A 19,236-nucleotide genomic window follows, 5' to 3' on the forward strand; every position below is an offset into this window, starting at 1 on the left:
AATTAGTGGACAATTTATAAGCTGAAATTGGGTAAGTGGTCACGGCCAATTTATATATATTGAAATTGGATGAAACACCCCTCATGTTTGAGGGCTTCAAGTCAAAATCACATGCAATTGGGAAAAGGCGAAAAGCACAACTACTTATCTATTGCAGTTCAAGTCCAATTACTTGAAACGAAAGAGCTTTTAACTTAAGGTAAGTTATGTTATCCTATTTATTAGATATGTACTCCCTCCATATGGTGATGATCAAGGATCCGAAAAACTGCACGTGGTAAAAAATCAGATGAAAATGATGTCCATCGAATTTGCAGAAGCCCCCAACACATCAGAAGAAGAAGACTCGAGAGATCCTTATTGTTTGCCTCTGCAATGTTTTGGACTTAAAAAAGCTTTTGCAAACGCATGGAACAAATTACTGCAGCTTGCACGACACTAAGTACTTGATGACCATCAAAACTACTGCATCATTGCTCATGTTTTTTTTATTTTTTTCTTTACAATAATAGTTTAGTTAGATCTTGGTTGTGTTAGAGGGTTTGTTTTGTAATTTTCTTCGCTTTGTTGAAAAAAATTTCTCTAGGCATGGAATACGAAGGTAATATTCAATAGGTCCAACGTCAGTTGCACGAGATCAATGTTCTCCAAAGTAAAACTGCAACACAAACTTAAAAGCTGAGATTAAGCAAAAGTTTTCTTTTGCACCAAGATTAAGCAAATTACACATCACCATATCAGGAAAGAAATTATGGTCATTATATATGGTTATTAATTATGATTCGGAAAAATGGAATATTGCTCTTACCTTTTAGGAAATTTCACATTAAGCGGTGATAATTGGGATAAATCCAAAATCAGTAATTATTGTGTAATTCTGCAGTTACAAGTCTATATAGAAATAGGGTTTAGGGTTTAGGGTTTAAGCTAAGCAAGATTTGTTTTTTCTTTGCTGGAGATCCAGGCCGGGAGACCTAAGATCCTATAGTATCTACTTGAATTTCTTAGGCGCCAAGAATCATAGCATCACTGAGCCTGCTTTCCAATGGCAAACCTAGCAATAGTAGACAACAACAATGTCAATGTCAAGACCTCATCAACATCAAACTCAAGTACTACTATCCTCAGCCGGTTACATCTACTTGGTTATGGACTTAAAACAGCTTTGCCGAAGCTTAAGCCCCTGAAAATTATTGTGCCGAGAAGAATAAAAGCCTCAGCAATATCATCAAATTCAGCTGCAACCAAGTTCACTGTCACCGGCTGCTTACCTCTCCAATGTTTCAGGTTCGGACTCAAAGCACCAGAGCCGGATCAATCTGTTGACAATGGATCGCTTGCAACCGCTCTCGAGTCTGATTCGGGCCATGTGGTCCAACCCTTCACCTCAACCAAGTCCACAATCCCCACCTGTTTATCTCTCCCTCTCCAAAGTTTGGGACATTTTCAGGAAAGCTTAAAAACAGAGCTATTATCTAAGCCAAGCAAGAGTAATGTAACTAGAAAAGAAGAAGAAGAAGAAGTGTTATCAAAGCGGCCTAATGTGGCAGCAGATTTGATATTAAAAGCAGGCAACAAAGTACTAAAGGAAGGCTCAAAGGGCCAAAGATACTTGTGGAATCTTGCACGACAACACTTCATTAATCGCAAACTCAAGAATACTATCCTGTGAGATCCTCCCCCCCCCCCCCCCCCCCCCCCCACCCCCCTTCGGTTTACTTATTTTGGTTTCTTTGTAAAGATTTTGAATTGTTCACACTTTCATGCTAAGTGAGTGTGATGATTTCTGGTGAAGAATGAATATACATAACAAGTACCGGATGGTGAGAAGTGTGGGAGAGGATTGCAGTGAAGAAAAAGAGCTCAAGACTTTGATAGCTAATAAGCCTGAACCTATCTGCTTCAAGCGCTTTCAACCCTCCGGCCTAATGCACATTGCTGAGGTAGTTTTCAACTTTTGTTATTCTTGTAGTTTTCAACTTTTTTTTTTTTGTATTTATTTAGTTAATGCCTGATGTGCTGTGCAGGGAATTATGGAGGTGATGAATGTGAACAAGCTGACTAATGCCGGCTGCAGAGTTAAAATCTTGATTGGGGATCAGTTAGCACGCATGAACAAGAAGTTGGGGGGAGACATGGAGAAGATAGAGACTGTCGGACTATATATGATTGAGGTATGGAAGGCAATGGGGATGAATCTCAAAGATGGCAAAGTAGAGATTTTATGGTCTTCAAAGGAGATTGGCTCGAGAGTAAATGAGTATTTGGATCTTGTGTCAGATATAACTGACAAAAATAGTCTTGCAAGGTTAAAGAGGTACCTATGATGTTCATATTGTGCTTAAGATTCTTATCTGGTGAAGTTGTACTCAAATTTTTGCATTTTCCTATCTAGGTGCTGGAAACTAATGGATCGAACTGATGAAGTAGTCTATTTAAATGCGTCCCAAATTTCTACCTTAGGCATGCAATGTGCAGATATATTTTTCCTACAGGTCCTTGCTCTACTGATTACTTTTGAATATGATGAGTAATGTATGGAAGGGTAGTTTTCTATTTTATTTATATGGGATTCAAGAAAAATGTAATGAACTGGTGACTCATGCGAAATGCTTTAATTCAAATAGGCTGACATCTGCCAGTTTGGAATGGATAAGCGGGAAGTGAACATTCTTGCAAGAGAGTACTGTGATGAAATCCAGAGGAAGAACAAGCCTATTGTCTTGTCACACCGTAATTAACATCCTAATCTGCTATAGATTACTTAATTGTAATGCTAAATGTTCTGTCTTACATTTTTTTTATTGATGATTTGCAGATATATTACCCGGTTTGAAGGAAGGGCAGGGGAAAATGTCAAAGAAGATTCCCGATTCTGCCATATTCATGAACGATAATGAGGTACATTGCTGCTAAAGGTGTTAAGCTTTTCTTGTATGAATTTGATCTTTGACATGACTGAATCTCTCTTAGGCTGAAGTAAATCGGAAGATAGAGGAAGCTTTCTGCCCTGAAAAGGTTGTTGAAGGGAATCCATGTTTGGAGTACATTAAGTACCTCATTTTCCCTTGGTTTAATGGATTGGTTGTGGAGCAAATTGAACAGGATGGTGGAGTTAGGTAGGTTTAACTGACTCTATATTTTTCATAGAAGTGATTTTGCTTATTCACCCCGTGAGCTTTCTTCCTGGAACATATTTAAGTAACTGTTCTGTTTTTGCCTCACAACTCAGGACCTTCAAAAGCTTTGAAGATTTGATTGTTCATTATCAATGTGGTATTCTACAACCAGATGACCTTAAAGTGGCTTTATCCAAAGCCATTAACAAAATATTGCAGGTAACACACATGCCATGGCTTTTGATTTTTGTTATGGTTAATCTCTATTTCATGGCTATAACTTATGATGGTTAAAGATTGCGAACGTCATCTGTAGGTTCAAAGGATACTTTGCCATTACATTAGACCTGTCTTCTGGAACTCCACTGTCGGTTATATTATTTACTGCTAGCTAACTTTGTTTTTCGTACTGCAGCCCGTAAGAAACCACTTTGAGGATAATGATACAGCTAAACAGCTCTTACAAAGTGTTTTGGTATGTTTCTATTTTGCCTTTCGATTACATTAATCCAAATTAATTCAATGTTAGCCAAGAGTATAAGGACGGGCGAAAAACTCAACCTACATTTTCTCTGGTTTTGTAGAGCTATGAAGTCTCCGGTTGATGATTGTAACGGCCGGTGTTTTGAAGATGCACAGTTTAGCATTATGAAGACCTATTGTCGGAATCTGTACATTACTGTTTTCATAGAGAAGTTGCCATTTTTGTTTTGGATTTGTTTACGATGTAATGTAATCAGAAATTTCATTGAAGGAGTTCAAACGTAATGTACCCTGTTCAAACAGAGGAATAAAATTGGCATGGTGCATCTGTAAAATTGGAATCCGTATATAACACAATGAACAGAATTTAGAGCGAAGCTAGCTTATTGCATAATAAATAAAATTGGACACTGTACAATGTTTAAGGAAAGCCTCAATTAAAGCTTTTCTCAGCTTTTGTAGGACTATAAACACCATGTGGCCACTGTAATGGAGATTATGTTTCTAAGGAGACTGTTCGATTTTAATTCAGAAATTAGAGATCTTCTCGTACTGTGAAGTCCAATTTCATATTTTGGTACAATGTAGGATCATTCTTGGATTCTATTTTGGAATACTCTATCTAGTTTGGAACAGAGTTGGTTTGTGTATTCTTCAAGGAACACAACCACTGGTAAATATCTATGAAGAAAACTGCCAGCTGGTGACGAGACACAACTGTTCTGTAATTAAGAGGTCCAAAGCAAAGCAAAAGGGCTAGTGGTAATTCGTAACCGAGCTTGAGAAAGGATCTCAAATATGTATTTCTGTTGTTTGAAATTTTTGATTTGGTTAGCAATCTAGAAACAGATCGACAATCGGGAAACTTGTACTCTGGAGTATCTAGACGAAAGATTGCTTCGAATGACGGAAGGAGGGAAAGTGCAGTGTGCAGTATCCTCAAAGTGTCAAGACCTGCAGCTTCTTACCTAAAACACACCTTGGACTATATCTTTGAATATCTTTAGTCTGACCAAACATGGTTTCTTGGGAGCCAAGTAAATATAGAATCCGGAATGGAAGGGGAATCCAGAATGAAGAGGGAACCCTAACTCAGCTTGGAATAGAATCCTATAAATACGATTATACAAGTAGGAGGTTCCCATACTAGCTCCCATATCAAATCCTGCTGTGTCCGGCCAGTCTACAATGGCGACCACCATAACCCTCAAGCCACCATCAACCACCGTGGTAGAATCAAACTCAACTGTCCTCTACAGGTTACGTCTTCTGGGCTCTGAACTCAGCAAGGCCTTACCAAAGCACCCGATGATTAAGGTGCCGAAGAGAAAGAGAAAACAAGCCTCAGCCTCAGCATCTCTAGGAGTGGAAGACAAACCGACATCGTCTCCAGCGAAGACAGAAGATAAAAAAGAAGAAGAGATCATCCAAATCCAATCACCCACCTCATTAAACTCAACAAAGTCCACTGACCCCAGCTGCTTACCTCTGAGGAATATTCTTGTACTAAAAAGAAAACAAGCTTCACCAAAAGGGCAAGCACTAGAGGGGAAACTGCCTTCTTCTGAAGAAGAAGCAACTCAAATCCAACCTGCAATGCCATCAAGCGCAGCCAAGATGACTATCCTCAGCAGCTTTAAGCTCAAGAATGTTTTTGTACTGAAAAGAAAACAAACTTTACCATCAAAAGAACTCGAGGAGAAACTCCCTTCTTCAGAGGAGGAGGAGAAGGAGCAGAAGCCGCTTTCTTCTTCTACAACAGAGGAGAAGGAGCAGAAACTGCCTTCTTCAGAGGAGGAGCAGCAGAAGCCACCTTCTTCAGAGGAGGAGGAGCAGCAGAAGTCGCCTTCTTCTTCAGAGGAGCAGGAACAGGAGCAACAGAAACCACCTTCTTCTTCTACAACAGAGGAGCAGGAGCAGCAGAAACCGCCTTCTTCTTCTAAAACAGAGGAGCAGAAACCACCTTCCTCTACTTCAGAAGAAGACCCATCAAACTCAACTAAGATGACTATCCGCAACTGCTTACCCCTAAAGAATATTTGTGTACCAAAAAGAAAACAAGCTTTACCATCAGAAGGACTCGAGGAGAAACTGCATGCTTCTTCAGAGGAGGAGAAACTGCCTTCTTCTACAGAAGAAGATGCCATCCAAACCCAACCCCTCAAACCATCAAAATCAACTAAGTTGACTATCTCCAGCTGCTTCCCCGTCAAGAATATTCTACCGAAAAGAAAACAAGCTTTATCATCAAAAGCACTCAAGGAGAAACTCCCTTCTTCAGAGGAGGAGGAGAAGGAGCAGAAGCCGCTTTCTTCTTCTACAACAGAGGAGAAGGAGCAGCAGAAGCCACCTTCTTCAGAGGAGGAGGAGCAGCAGAAGCCGCCTTCTTCTTCAGAGGAGCAGGAACAGGAGCAACAGAAACCACCTTCTTCTTCTACAACAGAGGAGCAGGAGCAGCAGAAACCGCCTTCTTCTTCTAAAACAGAGGAGCAGAAACCACCTTCCTCTACTTCAGAAGAAGACCCATCAAACTCAACTAAGATGACTCTCCGCAACTGCTTACCCCTAAAGAATATTCGTGTACCAAAAAGAAAACAAGCTTTACCATCAGAAGGACTCAAGGAGAAACTGCATGCTTCTTCAGAGGAGGAGAAACTGCCTTCTTCTACAGAAGAAGATGCCATCCAAACCCAACCCCTCAAACCATCAAAATCAACTAAGTTGACTATCTCCAGCTGCTTCCCTGTCAAGAATATTCTACCGAAAAGAAAACAAGCTTTATCATCAAAAGGACTTGAGAAACTGCCTTCTTCAGAAGAAGCCATTCAGAGAGCACCTTCATCATCAGAGCCAGCTCCAACTGGCAATGACAAACTTTTGGCCCTCCAGTAAGATTAAGTATATCTAGCTTCTATTTTCCTCTTAGAGATCGTATTTTAGAGTTGTAGTTTTGGGATGTGTTCTTTATCCAAGTTACTATTCAGTTGTAATGGCCTAGATGAGTTGCCGTTCATTTTATTGTAATGTCTGTCTTTTTTTGGGATGTGTTCTTTATCCAAGTTACTATTCAGTTGTAATGACCTAGATATAAGAAATTCCAATTTCGTATTCTGGCAGAATCTTAAATATCTTATTTCAATCTCGCATTAACCCAATATCAACAGAAAAAACACATACTAAGAGATATTCTGGTGAAAAATAAAAACTTTTATCATACTCATAAATGGGCACAACAAGAAATTACATTATGCCTGATGGTGTATAACCATAAGTGTACAATTATCATCCAAAACATCTCAACAATAATTTAACACAAAGGAACTTCAGGCCACCTGCAATTGGCGGCGCCTAGCTGCAGCTTTCTCAAGTGCCTTCAATCTGCTAGCTTCCATTCTGGCTCTCTGTTCATCTGTCATCTGATTTTCACTGGAATCACCAACTTCATTATTTGTATTTGGCAACTGTGTTGTTAAATCTTTCTGAAAACTATCTGGTGCAGATATGCTAGCAGTGACCATATCACACTGCAATGGTGGTTCCTACAATAAAAAGCACGGGAGAACTCAAAATTTGCAAAAGTAGTTTCACATACTATCTCAGTTTACATAGTTGGCTAGAATATTGCTATAGTTTTTCTTTCAATGTTCTTTAGATTGTATTTCTGACTTCAAAATAGTTGGGTTGATCATCTTCAGAAGAATATATGGTCAAAACAAGTAAATAACTAAATACTTAAATAATCAAAACAACTTCAAGGAGACTTGAAAATATTAGTTCAATCAAATAACACATACTTCAGTGGCTTTCTCGTAAATTTCGTTAAGCATATCTTCCTGCATAAAATCATCATCATGGTTCCCTGAAGATGGATCTTTCTGGTGATCAGATGGTCTCTCAGGGTTTAAAGTTTCTGTAGGAAAATAACTGGATCAGAAATCAACTGTGGAACCAAAAAGAAATAAGTTTTATTCCTAAGCAAGTATGTCAAATATATAATGATATCCAGCAACATATAATCTTTCAGGCAATGTTTCCACCTTAGCATCAATAATGCTCCAGGCAGCAGCCAGTCCATTTAGTTAGAAGACTATAGTAAATATACTCTCTATGTAAATGTTCCTGATTACATTACAACCTCAAGAGACCACTAAGGATCCTTATTTAAGAATAACTCTTAAGTTAGTTCCAATCAGCTAGTTAAGATTTAGGATTTCCAAAGTAGGACCTTGAAGGATCAATGGAGACTACAGAGTTAAACAAGGTCAGTTTGTCTATTACAGCAAGCAGAAATTTTTGATTAATTCATAAACATGGCACAAGGATCAGAACCACACAATCCTCAAAAGATATCCACGATAATGCATCCTGAATTCTTTATTGAATACATGGGGCAGATTATTTTATTGTTCCTGGATGCCTTTTCCTAGTAGAAACATGAATCTATCTAGAACTTCTAACTTGAAAATGCAAACTGAATTTTGATAGTAAAAGCGGAACATGACACACATAGCACGACATAACAATGATATTGATGCTACAATCCATGTCCTAGAAAATATATTCTTACTTCAAGGAACAAAACAATGCTGTTCTTTCCCTTTGTTTAAAGGCTCAGCAGCAACAAAAAGAAGAAAAACGCATTGAAAAGCCGGCATCTAACTAAGTAACCATATTGCAAAGAAAAAACGAGCATACCGTGTTCGTCATTTGGAATGTCTTCTTCAATAACTGGCGGTTCATGCAACTTTGTTAGGTCTCCTCCACTGGCCACTCTTTCTCTCAATTCTCTAAGAGACATCTACTCGAAAAGACCGAAAATTAATCAAAATCTGAAGCAAATTTTTAAAAAGGATCTGAAATCAAGAGCGAGGAGGAGGATATCGGATACCTTGACTCGTTTCGTGGCCGCCACTTGTTCCACCTTATGCACAAACTGATCGAATGAGTAATACGGCAGCAAACGAGAGTGCCACTCTGTGTACAACCCAATTAGGTTCCCCAAATCCCTAACCTGCAAAAAAAAAAAAAAACATTGATATAATTTTCGGCACAACATAGCGATCACTTTCGATTCAACCGGTCAAAATCAAAAGATGAAGATCTGACCTCATGTCCGCGACCGCGGTACTTGAAGGATTTAGGGAAATGGCGGAGGATGTACCCGAGGCCATCGTCGGAGAGAAGCAGCTCCGGGGTCAGCTTCGGCCGAGTCTTCGGAGCCGAGACCTTTTTCCCTTTGGAAGCTCCGGCTCCGGGACCGGTACTGTTCTTGAAAGCATAAGAGGAGGAATTGGGATTGGCGGGCCTAGGGTTAGGGTTTGGGTTTGGGTTGGAATCGGGAGCGGAGGAAGGGCAGTCACGTGACCAGTGGCCAGGTCGGCCACACTTGTAGCATCCCGTTGCTGCTGGCTTCTCCATTTTTCTCTTCTGATTTTGGGGCTAAACTGCTTTCTTCAGGTTTAGTATTGTTCTGGATTTTTATTTGTTTCTTTCTCAAAGTTTTTGGCGGGAACAAGTGGCGCGAAACTAGACTGGGCCGTTTTTGGGAGAATGATCTTTACCTTTAGTCTGGGCTTTTATTACAAATGCCCACTATCATAAGTTGGATCAGAAGTCTTTAAATTTTATTGTCCCAATATGCTATTTATACACTTGAATGACTTGATAATGAAGCGGGAGCTTAAGAAATGAGAAATTTATAAAAATTTATAAATAATGGAATCTAAAACTCTATTAATTATAAATTTATTAATTGCAAATTTTTTTTTTTTTTTTTATTAAGAGTGAGGTACCAAGGTACCTCGGTTACGTTAACGAGTTAGTATCACACTCACCCAGTTAGTATTCGGATCGAGGTCCATGAGGGTATCTCAGCAAAGCCAAAATAATCTGCCACCGCAGTCGCACGAACCAGAAGATCCCTCAAACCTGCTGCCCACAAACTAGTGGGAGTTGGCACTCGAACTCTAGACATAGGGGTTTCATGCTAGACAGCTCGACCAACCTTACCACACTTGATGGTTGCAAATTCTATTGTTTGGTTGTATCTATTTAGGATTTAGAATATGTAATAAACTAAGAAAGTTTAAAACAAACAAAAAAATTAAATAAAAAAAAGAAACCTTGTTTTGGAAAGAAATGAAGAAAAAAACATTTAATATCACGAAGGAATTCAAAATGACACCTATTTTTGGGGAAATTGAAGTGAGGAATGAGTTCCTTCGTTTTTTTTCTACAAAGAAATTAAAAAATTTAAATCCAATAATGCCAAACGAGGGAATTGGCTTCTAGAAATTATGAAATCCTCATTTTTAATTAATATCCATCATCTTCAGTGTGTTTGGATGAGAAAATTGAAAAAGCCATAGTTATTTATGAATGATGAAATCTACAATTTCATCAATTAAAAGTTTGTATGTATTTTTTTAGAATTTAGAATGTTTGGTTGTATTTTTTTTTTTGAAGGGTTGGTTGTATTTTTTTAAGATTTGAGATTCTTCCTAAGCCTTTAGGTAGATTATTTGATGACCCACAATGGCTTACATTTAAGACCTTTAGCTTCTTAAAACTCACAATATAGGAGGAGAGTATTTTTCAAGTTTTGATAATAGTTGACATCCAAAATGATTGCTAAGCTTGTCGAGTGAATGACACTTATTTTTGGGGAAATTGAAGTGAGGAACGAGTTCCTTCGTTTTTTTTTTTCTACAAAGAAATTAAAAAATTCCAATCCAAAAGAACCAAGCGAAGGAATTAGCTTCTAAAAATTATGAAATCCTCATTTTTAATTAATATTCATCGTCTTCGGTGTGTTTGGATGAAAAAATTGAAAAAGCCATAGGAATTTATGAATGATGAAATCTACAATTTCATCAATTAAAAGTTTGATTGTATTTTTTTAGAATTTAGAATGCTTGGTTGTATTTTTTTAGGATTTGAAATTCTTCCTAAGCCTTTATTAGGTAGATATTTGAGTGACTCACAATAACTTACATCTAAGACGCTTAGCTTCTTGAAAGTCACAATACAGGAGGAGAGTATTTTCAAGTTTTGATAATAGCTAAAATCCAAAATGGTTGCTAAGCTTGTCGAGTGAATGACACCTATATTTGGGGAAACTGAAGTGAGGAACGAGTTTCTTCGTTGTTTTCCATAAAGAAATTAAAAACTTCCAAACCAACAATGCCAAACGAGGGAATTGGTTTCTAGAAATTATGAAATCCTTTTAATTAGTATTCATCATCTTCGGTGTGTTTGGATGAGAATATTAAAAAAGCCATAGGAATTTATGAATGATGAAATGTACAATTTCATCAATTAAAAGTTTGGTTGTATTTTTTTTGAATTTAGAATGTTTGGTGGTATTTTTTTAGGATTTGAGATTCTTCGCAAGTCTTTAGGTAGATATTTGAGTGAACCACAATGGCTTACATCTAAGATCATTACTCGCAAGTATTAAGACTGACAAAACTTCGTGCCAATGTTGGAAGAAATCTTGCTCACTTATGAGGTCTTAGTTGTAGATAATAATGCCTGCAATTTATCGTTGGTCTTCTGAACCGTGCTAGTTGTAATACCCAAAAGGCAGCAATTTGTGTCATCTAGCCTGAAAAATTCATCATCTTCTACCATAGTTATCACCATATCCCGAACGATATCATAAACTTTACATGAGGAGATTGTTCGATGATAGGTCTTGTCCACCACTTCTAACAAACATTGATTTGTTAGCCTAAAGAAACAATATTTCCCAACTTCAACTGCTGATTGACCATTTCTGAGAGGAACCAAATCTTCTCACCTTGTATGGTTATGTTAGAAATTAATGGAAACAATGCCTTCTTCACCTCGTATTTCTTAGCCAATAATCTAAAAATATCAAAACTAGCACTCGGTTTTGGTTGCCAAGAGAAGAAAACTCCATAATGAACTAAATCTGTAGATGATTCTGTTGTCAATTAAGACTAGTTTAGTAATGTGGGGGGATGAATTACATAATCATATATCGTTATGCCTCATATTTTATACCCAATGATTAATATTTGTTTCAGGTAATTTTGCGTCGGGGGCTGCAAAGAGGAACCAGCGTCCTACCATGTAGCTTGAAGCCAGATAGGATAAGAAAAAACATAGACATCTTCAGTTGGTCTCTGACAGACGATGAGTGGAATCTGTGGAATCACATTGAACCACAGGTATGCTTATTTGGAAACAGCCATTTGAATACTATTTCAGAGAGTGGCTTTGTGTCTGAAAGTGGATGTGTTATATTGTCGCCTGTTGATTTTGGGTTTCTGAGTTGTTTAGAATCTATCTGTGTGGTTTATAGGCTTCAGGGAATGAATGGAAAGGTAGGATTCCAGCCATTGGACTTGGGACATGGCAGAGTGGTGGAGATCTTTGTGTTCAAGCTGTGAAAACAGCATTATCAATAGGTTACCGACACATAGATTGTGCACATCTTTATGGTAATGAGGTTGAAATTGGTGAGGCATTAGCTGAAGCATTTAAGGGTTCACTGAAGAGGGAAGATGTTTTCTTGACTTCTAAGCTCTACTGCACAATGAATTCTCTCAATAAAATTAAGAATTATGTTAGAGTTTCTCTGAAGAACCTCGGCGTTTCGTATTTGGATCTGTATTTGATGCATTGGCCTGACAGCTCTGCGTTTGGTGATGCTACTGATCCTCCTTCGAAATCCGGGAGTGAGTATAAGCAGTTCTTGAAACGGCTGAAGAAAGCATGGACAGCTATGGAAGGACTGGTTGAGTTGGGTCTGGTTAGAGCTATTGGGGTCAGCAATTTCAGTGTTGGGTCTGGTTAGAGCTATTGGAGACCTTTGTGTTCAAGCTGTGAAAACAGCATTATCAGTAGGTTACCGACACATAGATTGTGCACATCTTTATGGTAATGAGGTTGAAGTTGGTGAGGCATTAGCTAAAGCATTTAAGGGTTCACTGAAGAGGGAAGATGTTGAAAGAAACAGAAGAAGCAGAGAAAGGGGTGAGGATGAGATATGTTTTTTTTTTTTTTTTTTTATAAAAATTAGTTATACTGAGAAAAACAAAATAAATAGAATATTTTAATATACAATTTTGACATATCGGTTGGAGTAAGATTAGGCAAAAAAGAAGGTTGCCATGTCACATATCAAATTTGAATTTGACACAAGCTGAAAGAAAACTCCATTGGAGATGCTATAATTGATGAAATTGTACATTTCATCATTCATAAATTCCTATGGCTTTTTCAATATTCTCATCCAAACACACCGAAAATGATGGATACTAATTAAAAATGAGGATTTCATAAAATCTAGAAACCAATTCCCTCGTTTGGCATTGTTGGTTTGGAATTTTTTAATTTCTTTGTGGAAAAAAACGAAGAAATTCGTTCCTCACTTCAAATGTTGGCACGAAGTTTTGTCAGTCTTAATACTTGCGAGTAATGATCTTAGATGTAAGTCATTGTGGTTAACTCAAATATCTACCTAAAGACTTGCGAAGAATCTCAAATCCTTAAAAAATACCACCAAACATTCTAAATTCTAAAAAAATACAATCAAACTTTTAATTGATGAAATTGTAGATTTCATCATTCATAAATTCCTATGGATTTTTCAATTTTCTCATCCAAACACACCGAAGATGATGAATATTAATTAAAATTGAGGATTTCATAATTTTTAGAAGCCAATTTCTTCATTTGGTATTTTTGGATTGGAATTTTTTAATTTCTTTGTGGAAAAAAAAAAAACGAAGGAACTCGTTCCTCACTTCAATTTCCCCAAAAATTAATAAGTGTCATTCACTCGACAAGCTTAGCAATCATTTTGAATGTCAGCTATTATCAAAACTTAAAAATACTCTCCTCCTATTGTGAGTTTCAAGAAGCTAAGGGTCTTAAATGTAAGCCATTGTGGGTCATCAAATATTTACCTAAACGCTTAGGAAGAATCTCAAATCTTAAAAAAAATACAACCAAACATTCTAAATTCTAAAAAATACAAACAAACTTTTAATTGTGATGAAATCATGAGAAGTATGTTGCGGAAATTGAGAGATGCCATGTAAGAGATGAAAAAGGTGGGTTGATGAAGAAAATACATGAGTATCTCTTGCCTAAGAGATACTTGATTGTGATGGATGACATGTAGAGATTGGATGTTACTTGGTGGCTGAGGGTTTATGACGAACTGCTTAAAGGAAATGAAAGCGGCACAATTATTACAACAATGATAGAGGAGGTTGCATAGAAGATGATAGTGAAGGAAGAAAGATCACACTGATCCAAATGTCTCAACAAGGATGATAATTGACTCTTATTTAGAAATGTTGCTTTTGCAGCTAGTGGAGATGAGTGTATGCATTCAGAACTAGAAGATGTTGGAAAGGAGATTGTCGAAAAGTGGACTTTCCATTAGCAATCAAGGCAGTTGGAGGGATAATATTGTGCAAACCATCACGCTACCATGAATGAATGCGAATTGCTAACCATTTTTGTGATGAGTTAGCAAAAAATGATAACTCAGTTATGGCTTCTCTACAACTGAGTTATAATGAACTTCCATCTTGTCTGAAGTCATGCTTCCTTTGTTTGTCTTTTTATCTAGAGGATTACATCATAACCAAAGACCAATTGGTGCATTTATATACTAGGAAATTTAACTTAACAGGTAATGCTAGGTGAACAACTTTTTTGGGTATCACTTGCATCCCACTTTATGTGGCAGCTGATGTAACACAAAACCCAACCTATCAAGCAATGTAACTTGAAGGAACATTACCAAAGTAATGTTTTTGTGTTAATCTTGATACTGCATTATTTAGCTGTTCTTCTTTGTTTTGTGAAGGATAGATATTTTTATGTCAAATCTTTGACTAGTTAACATAACAAGAATGAAAAGAAAAATCTGGTCTCACAATATTTAGCACCCAAAGTTTGAAGCATAGCACTGCTGTTTAACTATTACATTGGCTTGATGCCTTCCATCACATTGTTCATTCCCTACACTTCCATTAAATCAACAATCCTCTATTTCTTTTTTTTCCCCTTCAAAATTTGAGGTATTATATACAACAACACTTCCCTTGCCAATGCAATACTATCACTCGACTTGAGCATGATCGGTTATGGCACCATATGGGGTTGTCAAGCAAACATCAAGAGTTCATGGACCAATCATAGTTCTGGTAAGAAATATGTATAGGTCCTCCATCACCCAACAAATGTGTCAAAAGACCTGCTCTAGTTGGATCCAAGTAATTGAGGATCCACTCTAAAATGTCTTTATCTTGTCCAAAATCATTATTGAACCTGCAGAAAATTTGGACAGGCAGAGATTGTTAGTATTATAGGTTCTGAGTCCAGGAATAGGATGTGTGTATAACGTGAAAGAACTGGAAACAGCAGCTAAGTTTAAGGACTTGATGGGTCACCATTTGATGATTTGGGTGAGATACACAGTCCTCTTCTCCAAGTTCACCTCCATTCCACCACTCTTAAAGAACTCTCTTGCTGCAGATCTTAATTCAGCTTCGATTACTTGGGGTGAGAAGAACCTTACTGTCGGGCTCGACCTTGTCCCATTGCACAGTCCAAAGTGGATTATTGGATTCACTTTAGCACAAGCAAGCTGCATTTTATTGGATAAAGTTCATTGTTACGAACTTTTACTTTCTGAGATTTTATATGGCAGTTGCAAGTTCCAAATTTTCTGTTCTTCCAATCAATTCTCTTGATTGATTCTTTAAGAAATAGCTTATTCGAGATAATGATGTTATATACTGTCGAAAGCTTGGGGGAATAAGAAAAAAGATAAGTAAGTTACCTCTATGCGGCTGTCTCCAGTGCCAAATGGCTTGACTAGGGAATAAGGAGGTCTCCTGTTGTTTCTAAGGATGCCATTTTCGATGTTACTAAGGGAATAAGAATAACCTCCAACTATATACTGGAAGTCATTGTAAAAGGATCTCCTTTCAATGACACCTTTTGGACGCCCTACCCTGATAACTGCATGTATGACCATGGCATTGTACAGGTTCAAGAAGAAGGCTAGCCTCTCATTTGGCGAGAGTTCAAAAAGGTTTACTCGGTGAAGCTCTTGAACCAAATTTATGTACCTGCATTTAGAAGAAGGAGGAACTAATCACTTAAAACAGAAGTTCCCATGCTTGATATTGCAGATGATACACGTATAAGCAGCAATGTAACCGGCATTAATCCAACTCTATCAAAGAGAAAACCAGTTCAAGAGGGAAATAGGAAGAGGAAACCAGTTCATCATATATAATATATATTTCGATTCTTAGAGATATGTAAACAAATTGGGGGAAATATTCTGCATACGTTTACTAATGTACGTCTGATTCAATCATCATTTTAATAAACATTTTTACTGCATGATTAGTGAAAGAAAATCACATAAACAAGAACAAATGCCGAACAAATGCCTCATGATTACTTCAGTCTATCACCTCTAGACACTGCATTTTTAACCTCAGATTATAAAAACGGGAACAAAATAAGTGTAAGAAGATTGAACTGATCTTCTTCATACCTTCGGAATTCCTCACTGTTGCTTATGCCAATGTAATCAAGTAGGCACCTGTCATCAGAGGCATAGGACTCAAGTATGGCAGACATGATCTTGGTGAGCCTTTGGCCAACTTCAGCTGCAGGCTTGGGCTCACAGTCATTTATGGATCCTCGGAAATTATAGCATTTGGGGATAAATGGTTCATGCTCAAGGAATCGGTAAAAATGGTTTCCATCTTCAAACTCATTTTCTCTGCACAGATATGAAAGGGAGAGTTAAGCGCAGATTAATGGATTACTGTATAACAATCTCTCAAGTTTTGATCAGGTGGAGCAGGAGGTATCTTATTACCCAAAGACGTGATGAATGAAGTGCCTCCTTGCCAGTTGCCTTCCAATCTCAACCGCCTGCATTTGTAGTAATACTCATTAGCATTCATTTACTAGGTCTAAGAGCTTCTAAGAGAAATGACTGATTCAGCGAAATAAAAATATGGCTAATGCACAAAGCCATAACAGTGAAAGGATCAAACTTGATGCTTTTGGTAGATCACGGTAACAGTACACTGTAAAATTATGATTTACACAATTACACCCTTAACTCTTAAAGGGGTAGTGTTATATGGTATTATAATTTCATAAATGATATTTCTTTATCAATATTTAGTCTTCTGGTTGTCATTCCCAAACAGTCGACGTATCTAAATATAGACAAATAAGATTCAAGGACTTGTTCAAAATTTTGCTTCCAACTTAGATAAGATTCGGAACAAGTCCCAAGTTGTTGAAGTCGAAGTAAACAACCAAATCAAAGATTGCAAATTTCAACAAAACACAATTATCATAGTGTTGAAAACTCAGTCAAATTCCCACCATTTACGAAACAGATTGGTATATGCAGCTTTTGAATCTTGAAAAGGATAGAACTTTAGGTCCCAAAACCACCCAAATCTTGCCTTGTCAAAAACATTAGCCAAACGCGTTTTCATGAGTGGAAAGGAGCCAAAATCTATTAGTGTTTTATATGATAACCATTAATGGGGTCCCTTTCGAACATAGATTGATGGCTCCCTCCCACCTTTCTTCAATTCTAAGCAATCATTTTAACCAGTTGGTAACAAAACCAGGACAGACAGAAGTGGGGAGCAAAAACCCGGGATCATACTGAAAAAAAAAATGAATGAAAGGGAGCGTTTTTAATCAATGAAAAAGCTCCTTATAATAATAGCAGTCACTGATATTATTCGTGGACGCCATCATTGCTTTCAATAACCAAAACATGTGAAGCTTAAATAAAATTAGAGTAGAGCACTAAACTCAATAGAAGGACTATAATATATCAAGTAGGTTTGGATTGGTAACCAACATATTATTCGATCAGCAAAAAAAGTTAATTTAGTAATTAATTGATTAGTTAATTAGCATATGCTCGTCGTCATCATCATCATCATCGTGGGAATGGCCGTGTTTCTGAAACACCAAGCGACTTCCTAGGTTTATCCGAAAAATGACAACTCTTTATATTTTTTTAATTTTTGCTGAGATTTCCTTTTTTCTTTTATATATATACATATCAAATTAGTGTTCCGATATATAGAAACTTCGAAATGAAAAGCCCATTCCCTAGTTTTAATTCTCATGAAAACACTACGGCTAGATTACTCCGTAATCAGTGCCGCGACTCGGGACAAGCAGCACATTGTAACAGAGTGGGTCCCGCGAGTCCAGTTCGTTACAATGGTCCGCGTAACAGAAAATAACAAAACAAAAAAAAAAAAAACAAAGAGAATTTTTGGATTTGGTCAAAAGGGGTCGTGTGTACCTGTTTACGGCCACAGTCCAACTGCTGAATGAGGACCTCCACCATCTCGCCGCCGGCGAAGCAGTTCTTCACGATCTTCATCTTCATCAGACGGTCCTGAATCGGCAATCTCAGCCTCAACACCCTCACGATCCCTATCATCTGGTCCGTCAATTCCTCCTCGAGATCATCAAACCCGTAAACAGGCGAAGCGGGCGCGTCGTCGGGGCATTTCGACCCGATCATTTCCTTCAACCGCTGGTCAAACTCGCCGCTGTTCCTCAGCGAATTCAGCGCCACCAAACCGCCGAATAGCTTCTCGTTGAAGAAAACCTGAGGCACCGACGACGTACCGGTCCTCTCGATCAGCTCTTGCTCTCTCTGAGGATAAACGTCGACGTTTATCTCGACGAATCTGAGTCCTTTCTCTTTGAAAAAGCTCCGGACCGCCGTGCAGTCCCGGCAATTGGACCTGGAGAAGAAGGTGATCCGACCTTTGAGACCCTGCGTTTGCTGCTCCGTCTCGCTCTTGTGCTTCACCGTCACTTTGAGGCCGGAGAGATGGAACTCGGTTACATTCGGCTTCAGAAACTCGTCGGCGAAATTGTTGTCCTTGAGCGACGATAGCGTCTTCAGGAATGCCGAGGAGAGATCGTTGCTTCTCTTCCGGATGAGCTTCCCTATCGCCGGCATGTCCACGCCGAATTTCTGGTTGTTGTCCGAAACGTCGTCGTTGGGGGAAGGAGGAGGGTCATGGAGGCCAGGCGGTGCCTCGGGCTTCGGGAGCTTTGCATGAGGTTGGAGGATCCCTGCTTCCTCTTGTTCTTCTGGTTCCGCCTCTTCTGTTAATTTGGGCGTAACGGCTAATTTCACGTGCTCCGACTCTTCCGGGGGAGCCATTGGAGTAAAAAAGACGTCGTCGTCGCCGTTCTCCAGGTTTGCTTCTGCCGCTCCATTCCCAATTTTAACCTTGGCTACGCCATTATCATTTGTTTTCTTCTCTCTGGGAGTTTCTGATACAATCCCGTTCTCCGGTGGCGACTCGTTTAGTTTTCCGGTCGCTTTGGTGATTGTAACCTCCCCGAGATTAATTTCGGGATCCATTTCCAACCTCAAGCAAATGGTATAGAAAACAAGCTATGCAAAAATTGAGAGCTCTATTTAAACTCCCTAGGAAGACAAGGCCATAAAAAGAGCAAGAGAGAGAGAGAGAGAGAGAGAGAGAGAGAGCTGGGAATGGACAAGAGAGGAAGCGAAGAAAGCAAAGGAAATGGGATGGCGAGAGGGAACGATAAA

General features: G+C 38.3%; 5 protein-coding genes across 5 annotated transcripts; 3 read left to right on the forward strand and 2 right to left on the reverse strand.

Moving 5' to 3' along the window:
- Positions 1-1,045: 1,045 nt before the first annotated feature.
- LOC133709018 (tyrosine--tRNA ligase 1, cytoplasmic-like) lies at positions 1,046-3,724 on the forward strand. The gene is made up of 10 exons (XM_062134616.1): positions 1,046-1,131; positions 1,796-1,943; positions 2,028-2,317; positions 2,396-2,495; positions 2,628-2,733; positions 2,819-2,901; positions 2,974-3,119; positions 3,233-3,338; positions 3,535-3,594; positions 3,704-3,724. The coding sequence occupies exons 1-10, from the start codon at positions 1,046-1,048 to the stop codon at positions 3,722-3,724; spliced, it is 1,146 nt and encodes a 381-aa protein (XP_061990600.1).
- Positions 3,725-4,790: 1,066 nt separating this feature from the next.
- LOC133709020 (uncharacterized) lies at positions 4,791-6,494 on the forward strand. Its single transcript, XM_062134619.1, has one exon. It carries the CDS (start codon positions 4,791-4,793, stop codon positions 6,492-6,494), a length of 1,704 nt encoding a protein of 567 aa, XP_061990603.1.
- Positions 6,495-6,794: 300 nt separating this feature from the next.
- Positions 6,795-9,044, reverse strand: LOC133708653 (uncharacterized). The gene is made up of 5 exons (XM_062134126.1): positions 8,709-9,044; positions 8,491-8,613; positions 8,298-8,400; positions 7,397-7,512; positions 6,795-7,141 (listed from the first exon to the last, which is right to left on the reverse strand). The coding sequence occupies exons 1-5, from the start codon at positions 9,018-9,020 to the stop codon at positions 6,926-6,928; spliced, it is 870 nt and encodes a 289-aa protein (XP_061990110.1). The 5' UTR covers positions 9,021-9,044; the 3' UTR covers positions 6,795-6,925.
- A 2,038-nt stretch (positions 9,045-11,082) lies between these two features.
- On the forward strand, positions 11,083-14,025 carry LOC133709021 (aldo-keto reductase family 4 member C10-like). Its single transcript, XM_062134620.1, has 5 exons — positions 11,083-11,112; positions 11,654-11,797; positions 11,932-12,421; positions 12,465-12,605; positions 13,949-14,025. The coding sequence occupies exons 1-5, from the start codon at positions 11,083-11,085 to the stop codon at positions 14,023-14,025; spliced, it is 882 nt and encodes a 293-aa protein (XP_061990604.1).
- Positions 14,026-14,501: 476 nt separating this feature from the next.
- On the reverse strand, positions 14,502-19,187 carry LOC133708652 (uncharacterized). The gene is made up of 6 exons (XM_062134125.1): positions 17,962-19,187; positions 16,492-16,547; positions 16,162-16,392; positions 15,433-15,724; positions 15,041-15,237; positions 14,502-14,918 (listed from the first exon to the last, which is right to left on the reverse strand). Exons 1-6 carry the CDS (start codon positions 19,042-19,044, stop codon positions 14,765-14,767), a joined length of 2,013 nt encoding a protein of 670 aa, XP_061990109.1. The 5' UTR covers positions 19,045-19,187; the 3' UTR covers positions 14,502-14,764.
- Between the last annotated feature and the right edge of the window lie 49 nt (positions 19,188-19,236).

The sequence above is a fragment of the Rosa rugosa genome, chromosome 5 (genome assembly GCF_958449725.1).
Source record: "Rosa rugosa chromosome 5, drRosRugo1.1, whole genome shotgun sequence".
Classification (NCBI taxonomy): domain Eukaryota; kingdom Viridiplantae; phylum Streptophyta; class Magnoliopsida; order Rosales; family Rosaceae; genus Rosa; species Rosa rugosa.